Source organism: Gasterosteus aculeatus, chromosome Y (assembly GCF_964276395.1).
Source record: "Gasterosteus aculeatus chromosome Y, fGasAcu3.hap1.1, whole genome shotgun sequence".
NCBI lineage: Eukaryota > Metazoa > Chordata > Actinopteri > Perciformes > Gasterosteidae > Gasterosteus > Gasterosteus aculeatus.
In genome coordinates, this window is record NC_135709.1 from 1,909,677 (window position 1) to 1,921,256 (window position 11,580).

General features: G+C 50.4%; 2 protein-coding genes across 30 annotated transcripts; one reads left to right on the forward strand and one right to left on the reverse strand.

Annotated features, from left to right (window-relative positions):
• Positions 1-975: 975 nt before the first annotated feature.
• Positions 976-5,346, reverse strand: LOC120809575 (putative D-lactate dehydrogenase, mitochondrial). 2 transcript variants are annotated; one of them, XM_040163479.2, is made up of 11 exons: positions 5,182-5,346; positions 4,116-4,228; positions 3,658-3,799; positions 3,378-3,519; positions 2,846-3,005; positions 2,571-2,770; positions 2,345-2,473; positions 2,096-2,223; positions 1,909-1,999; positions 1,705-1,816; positions 976-1,433 (listed from the first exon to the last, which is right to left on the reverse strand). In XM_040163479.2, exons 1-11 carry the CDS (start codon positions 5,272-5,274, stop codon positions 1,253-1,255), a joined length of 1,491 nt encoding a protein of 496 aa, XP_040019413.1. In that variant the 5' UTR covers positions 5,275-5,346; the 3' UTR covers positions 976-1,252. The 2 variants fall into 2 exon arrangements, with proteins under 2 accessions (XP_040019413.1, XP_077953239.1); XM_078097113.1 differs by having other exon boundaries at positions 976-1,552.
• On the forward strand, positions 5,205-10,156 carry LOC144390763 (protein FAM169B-like). 28 transcript variants are annotated; one of them, XR_013454603.1, is made up of 11 exons: positions 5,205-5,346; positions 5,701-5,743; positions 6,048-6,129; positions 6,504-6,656; positions 6,777-6,888; positions 6,971-7,056; positions 7,598-7,796; positions 8,350-8,547; positions 8,650-8,775; positions 8,881-9,036; positions 9,264-9,694. XR_013454603.1 is itself a non-coding variant. In XM_078097134.1 (11 exons), the coding sequence occupies exons 4-11, from the start codon at positions 6,531-6,533 to the stop codon at positions 9,486-9,488; spliced, it is 1,104 nt and encodes a 367-aa protein (XP_077953260.1). In that variant the 5' UTR covers positions 5,205-5,346; positions 5,701-5,743; positions 6,048-6,446; positions 6,511-6,530; the 3' UTR covers positions 9,489-10,156. The 28 variants fall into 28 exon arrangements, 25 of the variants coding, with proteins under 25 accessions (XP_077953260.1, XP_077953261.1, XP_077953262.1 ...); XM_078097134.1 differs by having other exon boundaries at positions 6,048-6,446; positions 6,511-6,656; positions 7,634-7,796; positions 8,881-8,948; positions 9,264-10,156; XM_078097135.1 differs by having other exon boundaries at positions 6,048-6,446; positions 6,511-6,656; positions 7,634-7,796; ... (1 more) ...; positions 8,881-8,948; positions 9,264-10,156.
• The last annotated feature ends 1,424 nt before the right edge of the window (positions 10,157-11,580 follow it).

Genomic DNA, 11,580 nt, shown 5'->3' on the forward strand with positions numbered 1-11,580 from the left:
AGAAACAATAGAGCGTAAAGCAGACTGTACATCAAGGCCGGCTCACCGTGATTGACAAGTCCAGAAATGGGAACTTCAAGTCATTGGTTGAAGAAAGCTGACAGCCAAATGGCCAAAATCAAAGCTGGAGCGGCGGTCCACTTAACCAGCGAGACATCAAGTTGACTTTGTCCACTTCCGATACCGTCTCCAGGTAGTCAGACATTATTAGAAACACGCAAAACGTTCGAGCAGAAACCCCAAATGCACGAACGTGGAAATGAGCGTTAAAAGTCCCCATTTAAGCAAAAAGTCAAACCTGGGGAGAAACCTAATGACAATTCATGCTGGCATGTATTGGTCACTGGACGGGCCTAACGGGTACCGGACCCAAATGTCTCTCATAGAGACACGTGCCACCCAGGAGAAAGACTTGATACGAGCACAAACAGACGTAAATAGAAACTGAAAAGTATGAAAATAGGCAAAATGACCACAAAAACAACTACAAAGAGAATAAAACCAAATAATGGCTTAAATGACTACTACATTCGGACCGTATTTACTCGTGACCTCTGAAAGAAGAAAGGGCCTCAAATGAAACACTAAAGGGAATTCTCATCTTCCACACTAATGGTGATCCCACTGAAACCAACATCCAGTATCTCATTTGTGACGTTGCGATTATGTGATGGTCGTACGTGCCCATCGCATCTAAAACACCCTTTGAACCAATCGGCGATATCAGAGGAAGCTCGGGAAAGGACAGCGATGCAGCGGCGACCCCGCGTGGTGCCGGAGAAGAACTACGGCCCACCTCGACAGGTGCAGCTCGTTTCCGTTAGCTTAGCATGGCATACCTTTTTTGCCTGAAGGAGGGGGGGGGGGAACCGGCGAGCCGCCTTTACTTAGTTAAAAACAGGGAAAGCAGCATCTTCGCCTGATATCAAACAATCAATTATCATGATATGCAGAAATAAAGCAAAGAGACAAAAGCAGGATTTAGATTTAGTTATTCTTTTCTTTTTGGGAAAATGGAATCACACATGCAGCCATAATATATACAATAGAAATATTATGCCACTACGATACATTCAAACATTTCAGATCTTCGACACTGGTGCTCCTGAAGTGTCTTGTGTTAGAAAGGCCCCTCGTTTAGTACCCGGCTTAATTTAGATTTAGGTATTTATCGCATCTCGGAAAACATTTCATCTCTGCTCAGGTGAGTTGATCGCGACGAGGTTTCCCCAGTGGGGTCTGTGCGAGGGGTCTACAGCTCTCTCGGCAGCAGGATTTTCCCAGGATTCATGAGGTTCCTCGGGTCGAGGGCGTCCTTGACACCCTGCATGACCTGGACAGCCACGGGTCCCGTCTCCTCGCGGAGCAGCGCTCTCTTCCCCAAACCCACGCCGTGCTCCCCCGTGCAAGTGCCGTCCATGGCCAGCGCTCGCCTGCAGGTGAGAGGGAGCGCAGGAGGTCACGGACGTCACGCGGTCCACGGCGTCAGTCTGCCCACGTGCGCGCCGCAGGTGGGAATACTGTTATATTCTCCCAAACACCAGAGGGCGCCCTAACAAAAGGAACTGTGCTCGTATTCTGCAGGTCGTTAACTGGCCACAATCGAACCTCCACCAACACGAGGCGGCACGTCATCACGTGTAAACCCATGGTCTGCTTTATTGCCGAAGGGTCGGGGCAAAGGGGTTTGGGGTTCTTACTTACCTGGCCAGTCTCTCGACGAACAGGTGGACCCTGTGCAGCTCCTCGGGGTCGTCGGGGTCCACCACCATCAGACAGTGGAAGTTACCGTCGCCCACGTGACCCACGATGGGACCTGAGGGCACAACGGTAGCACACGCGCTCGCTTATTCCCTCCCGTCATTATTAACATTATAACATTGGCATCGTCCTCTGCGGCTCACTCACCCGTGAGCCTGCTCTCAATCAGGTCCTCCTTGGTCTCCACCAGGACTTGAGGCAGGCGAGACAGAGGGACACACACATCTGTGGCGTACGCCTGTGAGACACGCGGGGGGGAAAACATGCCGACGCATGTGACTTTTGGGGGGGGACACGGTTCGTATCCTTTGACGTTGACGCCCGCGTTTTCTACCTTGCAGCCCGGCCTGAGGGCCAGACTGGCGTACCAGGCGTCGTGGCGGGCCTTCCACAGTCGCTCCCGCGTCGCTGCATCTTTAGCCCACTGAAACCCGGAACCGCCGTTATACCGAGTGATGTCCTCTGTGGAAACACACACACACACACGCGCACACACAATGTTCTTTGGATTTTTGCCCGAAAACGCAGCTGCGCGACCTTCAGTCGTTGGGGAAGCGGCGGCGTTCTGCACGCCCTCACACACCGGCGGCTTTGACCTGCTCCTCCAGGCTTCCCTCGGCGCCGTGGAACTCCAGGAACAGGCTCGGGGACACGGCGTAGGACAGAGAGCTGAAGCGGTTGCACGCGTCCATCATCACGTCGTCCAGGAACTCTGAGCGCACCGACAAAGGACAAAAGGTCAAAAGGTCAGTACGGCGAGCCCCGGCTGCTCAGACCGGGGAGACGAGCGCGTGCGCGGCTCTCCTCACCGATGCGAGCGACGGGAACGCCCGCTTGCAGAACCTGCACCGTGCTGTCCACAGCGGCCTGGACGGAGGGGAAGGAGCACACGGCCGCCACGGTGGCCTCCGGGACGCCGTACAGACGCAGGGTCGTCTTGGTGATGATCCCCAGGGTGCCCTCTGACCCCACCAACAGGTTGGTCAGGTTGTAGCCCGCCGCGGTCTTCCTACGGACCCACAAATACGAGGAAGAAGAGTAGTTCCGCTTGAGGGTGCCTGAGGCGCGGTTGGTCCGTGCCTACCTGGGACGCCGGCCCTTGCCCGCCGTGTGGAGCACGCGCCCATCGGCCAGCACCACCTCCAGGTTCAACACGTTCTCCCTCATGGTGCCGTAGCGCACCGCGTTGGTGCCGGACGCGCTGGTGGCGGCCATGCCACACAGGGAGGCGTCTGCGCCGGGATCTGAGGTCGGGAGGGATCGCCTCGTTGGAAAGGTGATTCATGCAAAATATACCGTCTGCGACCGACGTTGCCAATTGCGATTTGGTCAATCGTCATCATCTACGCAGTCCCACCCTGTTGTTGAACCTCTCTACGGGCATTGATCTCCCTCTGGTTGGACCCATAAAATCCACTTGAAACTTCCCCGATTGGTCGTGAAGATAAAAGGAGGAGATGCCGGTCTCTCTGTACTTGACCAGTACCAGAACTGTGCAGGGAAGCGTTGGGGACATTGCTCGGCAAAGATGTGAGATCTAAAATCTCCCACACAGAACGGATCACAGATCAACGGCTCACGGAGCGACCAGGAGCCGCAGAGAGGGCGGGACTGACCGACAGGAAACCACAGGCCGGTGCCGCGCAGGTAGGAGTTGAGGGCCTTCCGAGTCACGCCGGGCTCCACCGTCACGTCAAAGTCGTCCTGGTGGAGATCCAGAACCTGGTCCATGTTCCTCAGGCTGAAGCACACGCCACCCTACATGCCCAGGAAAGACACTGTGATCTGTAGTTTCATTCTGCAACACGTTGCACCAACACGCCGCCGCCTTCTTACTCCGTGACGGATCAAATAAACCCAGAAGGTCACGTGATACTGAACCTGATTAACCATCACCTTGACTGCACTGACGCCGCCCTCCAGGCCGGTTCCGGTGCCGAAGGGGATAATGGGGAGGCTGTGGCGGCTGCAGATCTTGGCGAGGGCGCTGACCTCCTCCACGCAGCGAGGGAACACCACCACATCTGGGGGGCAACATCTGCACAGCCACAAAGGAAACCCTTACTCGCCATTTTTCTCTAACAGGACCTTTTGTTGAGGTCTGTCTGACAGGCAAAGCTTCACTTATCACTGTTGCTGTGTAAACTAACCAGTGTTTTTACTTAAACAATAGACGAGAGGTTCAGAGAATCAGCAAACCTCGCAGGTTAAATTAGCCCGATGGAGCTTTTGGACGCCCCGAACCCTCAGGGGGACGGGATGTCCGCTGGGAAATGGTCTCTCTTCATTACGACGCAAAGAAAATCCGCCTCCTTTTTGGGATTGGATATATGGTCCGAGTGAGACGCACCGACCTGTGTACCGACTCGTCCCTGCCGTGTTGCTCTCTGACCGCCTCCCCCGACGAGACGCCGTCCTCGCCGCAGACGGACCTGAACGCAGACAGCACGCCGTGCGCGACGGCGCTCTGTGCAGAGACACGGCGCGGCGATGGAGGGCGTTGAAGGCGGTGGAAGGAACAGATAGAACACAGCATGTTGCACCCCAATAGTAATGCGGGACAATGGGAAACGGGCTCGTAGGGTGGCGAGGACGTGTCAAACTCCTTTCAAAAGTAGACTTTTAAGGCATAACAGGGTGGTAGAGAACCGTCATTCACAAAGTAGCCCCGTCCTAAATCATCCCCTGATCCATTTGACTCTAAATGGACCATCATTTACTAAATGAATATCACGAAGTATTCTAATAGACGTAAGACAGTGAACTCATGTTTACTGAGGAATCTTCTCATTGACGACGATGGACACGTATACGCAGACATGAATTTTGTAATATTTTTGTCTTTATTTGTCGTTTCTCTTTGTGTTCCCCGCTAATAGCATGTAAAATAAAACAATCACCCTTCACGTGAGACTGTCCAATAAACGCAATTCAATTCCCACGATGGACAATGTGTTAAATGCTATAAGACATGCACCCCTAAATAATTAGGTAATTATTAGATTTAGTTCCATATAACGCACGTGCCCCATTAGGAGCTAATAGCTCAATTCAACCGGTTGAAGTCAACGTGCACATTTAAAACGCAACACATACAGAGGATTTCATTTTCACTAAAAGTAAAAGAATACTAAGAAAACGTTAAAGTTCGATAGGAGGCTAAAGTTCCCCGTCGAACTTAACGTCGCTGTGAACACGGTCGCGAGTACCAGCGTTACTCCAAGAGACCCCTTCAAAATAAAGCTCAGCGGTTACGAAGCGAGGCTAGCTAAAGACCGGCAGGTCATGACGTCACCCGCTGTTACCGCTAACCGGTGTCACGTGGCTACTTGACGCGCTGGCTCCCACCGGCGCTATTTAACGTCACGCGCAGGGGGCAAAAAGGTGACGGAGCAACTCCGTCTCTTCCGGCGGACTTACCGCGGCGGTGGTTCCTGTTTGCACGCCGCGGCACTGCAGGAGCCGAACCCGGCGAGAGAGCAGCCGGCGGCCCGGTGCCGAGCGGAGCCACATTTTAGAGCTGTCGATGAACTACACCGCTGGCATTGCCGACGGCTAAACCACGCAGTCCGCAGTAAACATCTGGTAAGACTTCCGGCCGATGCTTTTCAAAATAAAACGCTAAAAAAAAAACTGCGCTTCATTGTTTGCAGTACTTTTTTTTTTTTTTTTTTTACAAATACTTCTCTCTTCTTTAGTTTTGGTCAAGTCAAAGTTGCAAAACTGGAATGCAAAAAATACCGTGATAACGTTTTAGTTTTGGCATCAAAATGAGCTAAAAGTAACTAAATTCAATTACACAGGATGGGTTTATTTCAAGGTCATATGTTTACGATATTAGTAGGTTTAATAGGGATGCGTTATTACTTAAACGTTGCCACTGGGAAATACTTACGTTATACACTGCTGGGTAATTTGTTAATTATACTTTTTCCGCAGTAATCTGAATCTACAAAGTAACTGAAGCGGTCGTGGAAATGAGGTGAAGTAAAACGCACAATATTCAACTCTGAAATGTAGTGAACATAAAGTAGCAAAGTAGCACAGTTACCTTGGAATTGCATTTGAGTCTTTTTTGATTTATGTTGCCATGTTTCAGGCTCGAATAGATGCAAATGAATATCCAGACTGTCATTAAATTGTATTATTGTATTAAAATTGTACTAAAGTGTTGGTGCGGTGGATTCGGAACGTTCCGCGGGAAGGGATCATTTTGTCATAACATACGTTGAGATGTGCGTCCTTTTAGCAAATGCCGTGCTTTTATCTTGACGTGCACCTCACAGGCTTCCGGTCATGGCTTCGCCGATGGAGCCGATGGAGCCCGCCAGACGGGGGCGCTGCAGGCCGAAGAAAGAAGACGTCAAGGTGCGCGCTCGTGAGAAAATCCAGGGACGTCACAGGTAACTGGGGCAGAAAGCTGCTCCCGTCGACGTCGACGTCCACCTGACTAAACGAAGGCGCCTGTCAGGAAGTCGCGCTTGTTAGCATCGCTAGCAGGTCAAAGGGCGACGCGGCCCCCGTTGCGAACGGTCTAGTCGGACTGCACTTTGATGACGTCACGGGCCCCCTTTTGCAGCGATCACCGCGCTCCAGCTGTAACCTCTGGACCGACGTCAGCGTAAGGAAGGAACAGCTGGACAGATGTCGAACCTTAAATTGACAGGACTTTTCGGCACAGTCTGGTAAAGACGTTATGAGAAAAAGCTGTTACCTGAGGCTGTTTTAACCCCCTTGTAAAGCGTGCAGCCGTGCGGTCCAGAGAGGCCATGTACCCCGTGGACCTGCCAGCCGCGAGGGACGCCGACCTGACCTCAGCATCCGAGGAGTACCTCTCCTCTCTGCAGTCCAGGCCTCGTCAGAACCAGTGGTTTCCATTGTCGCACTCTACAAAGGTAACGCAACGCTTCGAGTAACCTTTATCATAAGCGCCGTGCTGGCGTGTTACATTGTTTCCAATAAAGTAGCGCCGTGAGGCCGATCTTGACATTTTTTTTCCCCTCCTGTCCGCTCAGGTCGCGATATCGGCAAAAAGCGTGAGGCGGCTGCAGCTGTTTGAGGACGACGGCGACGGCGGCGGCGTCTGCACGCTGCTGGCTCTGCACGCCCCTGACGATGCGACACGCGGTGAGGGACACCCCCCCCCCCCCCCAACCCGATCAGACACCCACGCGGGCCCAAGCCTGACGCTCTCTGCTCTCCTTTTCAGCGGTGGCTTTGTACCTGCACGGCAGGTGGTGGCACGTGGACGACGTCTTGCGCACGTCCAGCGACTCCAGAGTGGGTTTGATTTCGGTAACTTGATGTCATCATTTCAATGAGTTTGACCCGGCGGTTAAATGCGTGTCTCTGGCACCGTGAGAGCCTTTGCCTTCTCGAGATCGAAGAGGTTTGCTCAGTTTTCTCAGGATGGCAAAAGGCAGAAAGGCGTTATCTGCTTCTTTTGAGGAAACCAACGCTCTTATAATACTAATTTAAAGGGGTATTTCCACTTTTTCTCGGCTCTACAATTTTGATCATCTTTCCGTTTCTATTCATGAGACCTGACTTGTTTTCTCTTTCTCCTGGGGAAAAAAAAAAAGGTGACTGGGATCATTTTCTATGATTTTCTGTGTTTGTTATCTCTAAGATGTTTACAAAGCACACGTGTAATCTGCATGTTTTACAACATTAGAGCGAAAAGTTGCTTATCGTTGATGTCAGTCATGAAAATGTCAATTTTCCAGTTCATGAGTTATGAGGTTGTTTTTTCCGGCTATGAACCACTCGGTTGAACTTCGCTTAGCGGCTACGTGATGAGACGCCATCATACGTTACTGAGGTCTCTGTTTGAAAGCTGGCTGCTGGTTCTCGTCGCCGCTCCTCGTCTCAGGCGCAGTCGCTGACGGAGAGGGTGGTTGTGTTCCTGCTCAGTCGGGTGGTGGAGAGGTCCCGCCGGGACGAGGTGGCGTTCTCCCTGCACCCCCGCACGGAGAGCTGCAAAGTGCTGTGGAGAGATGGCCAGGCCGTTGGCTTCTACACCATCAAACACAAAGGTAGGGTGGAGGAGGAGGAGGGACTGGGTGGAGAAGGTTAAACTACAATTCAACCAAAACAGAACTCCACAACTCGATGGTTGAGGTAACGGTGACCACGTCCACTCATTAGATACAGTGTGATTCCTTTACCCGAGTACCTTTATTGCTTTTATAATACGGTTACCAGCAAAATTGTAAGTGAATTGCTGCCTTTCAGCACAAAATAGTATCAGCCACCAAACGTTGTGCATCTCGTTTCAGTAGTCTAGAGAAAAAATAGCTCCTGTACGAGCAGGTAAACCGCATCGGGTCTCTTTGCAAGATCTCGCAGCATCTCGTTCCCTCACGTCGCTCATGACGTCCACCTCAATTGTCCGCTTGCGAAAGCTCCCGATCGTTTGGCAATCGCCACCGAGCCAAAAATATCAACTAACGCAAAAATCTAACCTGTGCATTATCGCCCAATAATGCCCACCCCATGACTCCCCCCTCAACCAATCAGAACGCTGGATTTCATCTACCCGTATTCCAATGGGCGTCATGAAAGTTGTGCGTCGTCGTGGTGTTTCAGGCAGCCTGTGTGACGGCGGCGGCGGCAGCAGCCGCGGCTACATGCTGCCCGTCCTGGACACGGTGCTGGTGAGGAGGAGCTGGAGGAGGAGAGGCCTCGGCCTTCACATGCTGACCGACTTCTGCGCGTCCTTCGCCGCCGAGCCCTTCCTAGGGGTCAGCTCGCCGCTGTCCCCCGGCATGGTGGCCGGTCAGCCAGGCCCGTTTACCTCCTTCCCTTTCTTCATTTTGGTCTTTACCGGGGGGGGGGAGACGCTTGGCCGTAAGCTAAAGCGACCGCCCGTGTCTTCTCTGTGTTCAGTGTGCAGGAGCTTTCTGCAGAAGCATCAGGAACGTCTGGAGCATCTGTATGAGGTGGAGGCTCCAGGAGGCTGGACGCAGCGACGCAACATCTGGCTCGGCATCAAGCTAGGCCGCTACTCTTTGGGTGCAGATTATTGTTATTGGGTTTTTAATTTGCATTAATGTTGCGAATGTTGCGTAGCGCTTCTGTCGGGACGTGTGTGTGTGTGACCTCGTTGTGCGTTTCTAGGTGTTGGTGGGGAGAGTACGATGACCTCGGGGGAAACTTCCCGGCGTGGAGATGACTCCTCTCAGAAGGTGTGAATCTCCATGTCCCTCTGCCTCGTGTCCAAATGAAATGTCTTTCCCCGTTAGCCTCGCCTGTACTTTGTGTCCACGTACAAATGTAAGCATTGCACATGCTAAGCGTCAGCAAATTAAAACATACTTGACGAGCGAACTTTGTTAAAGTTGGACCATCAATGTTTCAATGGAACCTTTTTTTTACAGAAATAAATGCTGTATTGTGTTTAGCAACAGAGGAACAGATGGCTTTCTCTGCCCTCTTGCATTACTTTGTGATGACCTTTTGTGCGTCCTGAGCTCTTAAAAGAGTCTCCTGTTTTTCCAAAGCCGACCGCCTGTCCTGTCAACGCCCACCCGGCAGAAGGCCCGTCGGTACGACAAATAAAACGCTGTGATCCGAGCTCCCCGAGCGGCGAGCGCTCAGGAACAGCGTGTAGTCCTGCGGCCCACGCAGAGGATCCAGACTCCGGACCCCCGACCAGGCCTCCACCTCAGCGCCGAGAGGAGGAGGAGGAGACGCAGAGCAGGGCCAAGCGAGGCAGGAGGACATGAGGGACACGAGAACTTCACTATTTCACTCTTGTGTTGTTTCTCCAGACAGAGCGGATTATAATGCAGCTGGTAGAGCTTTCATACAACGATACGTAAATATTTAATAGTCAATATTTGTGTTTTTGAAACATGGAATATACCATGTTTGTGATTTGTAGAATAAGATGTCTGTGCAAAATAAATGCTTTGAGGAGGTCTCAACAGAGGCCGGTCCACCAGGCCGTTTTATGTCCAAGAGAAGAACTTTCGGTGGAGAAACCAGAGGTAAAGCGGCTGGCTGGAGGCGGCCGTGATTACGCCGCGTTCAGCTTCCCGTGCTCGCGTTTTAAATCAAGGGGGACAGAATCCAGCGTGGACCAGATACGTGATAAAAGGACATGAAGCACTAGGAGTTTCGTGGGTCTTTTGAGTTGGTGTTTCCCCAACAAACTGGATTCAGGGACATGCAAATCTTTTTTTTTTAAATATAAATGTATTATAATAAATATATCTTATTACAATATATGTATTATATGATATCCATGATATTTATAGTATTTACGACATTGGATTATATTATGTAATGAATATTATATATATTATATATATTTGTTAATATACTGAATTATATGAATACAATGTTTATTATGTTAAACTATTGGAATAAATGTTAAATATTTAACTGCAAAGTATTAATGCGTGTTTGATTGATAACTAGCTATTTTATTATAATACAAATCTGTTTCCACTTTGATATAAAAGGCCACATGGACGTTCCTTTATCCCGGTCGCCCTCCTGTTAACTTCATGTACCAATAAACAAAAGTTTAGTGACCTCTCACAGTGAAACTCTCATCCCAGATCAGCATCCCAATGGAAGCCGGTGAGATTTGGGTCCAAACTGATCCAGATTGATTTCATAAACAACCTCAAAGCGAGCGAGGAGGCTGCAGCTGCTGTTCACTGGCTGCACGAGTCGGGGAGACGCCTGGCTGCCGACCATCAAAGAGCTGATTGGCTCTTAGATTCATAATGGCGTGTATTCATGTAGCAAAATAACAGGGTGTTGGGAAATGGTCCATAGGATAACGCAAGGGATTCTGGGATACGAATCCCATATGAATCATGAGCTGATGTGTGTGTGTGTGTGTACACACACTGATGTACATGATGGAGACTCATATCTATTCAAGATACTCATGGTTGCAGGCAAAAAGGCCATCACAAGGAAATGGGGGACGGAAGGTCTACCCACTCAAACCCATTGGGTGGACACCATCGGATAGAACCACCATCAGATGTAATCACCATCAGATGTAAGCACCATCAGACAGAATCGCCATCAGATAGAACCACCATCAGACAGAACCACCATTAGATAGAACCACCATCAGATATAACCACCATCAGACAGAACCACCGTTAGATATAAGCACCATCAGACAGAACCACCATCAGATAGAACCACCATCAGACGTTCACCATTAGATAGAACCACCAGATATAACCACCATCAGACAGAACCGCCATCAGATATAACCACCATCAGACAGAACCGCCATCAGATGTAATCACCATCAGACACAACCACCATCAGATGTAATCACCATCAGACAGAACCACCATCAGACAGAACCGCCATCAGATGTAATCACCATCAGACGCAACCACTATCAGATGTAATCACCATCAGATGTAATCACCATCAGATGTAATCACCATCAGATGTAATCACCATCAGATAGAACCACCATCAGATAGAACCACCATCAGATAGAACCACCATCAGATAGAACCACCATCAGATAGAACCACCATCAGATAGAACCACCATCAGATAGAACCACCATCAGATATAAGCACCATCAGATATAAGCACCATCAGACAGAACCACCATCAGACAGAACCACCATCAGACAGAACCAACATCAGATATAAGCACCATCAGACAGAACCACCATCAGACAGAACCACCATCAGATGTAATCACCATCAGACGCAACCACTATCAGATAGAACCACCATCAGTTAGAACCACCATCAGATATAAGCACCATCAGATATAAGCACCATCAGACAGAACCACCATCAGACAGAACCACCATCAGATAG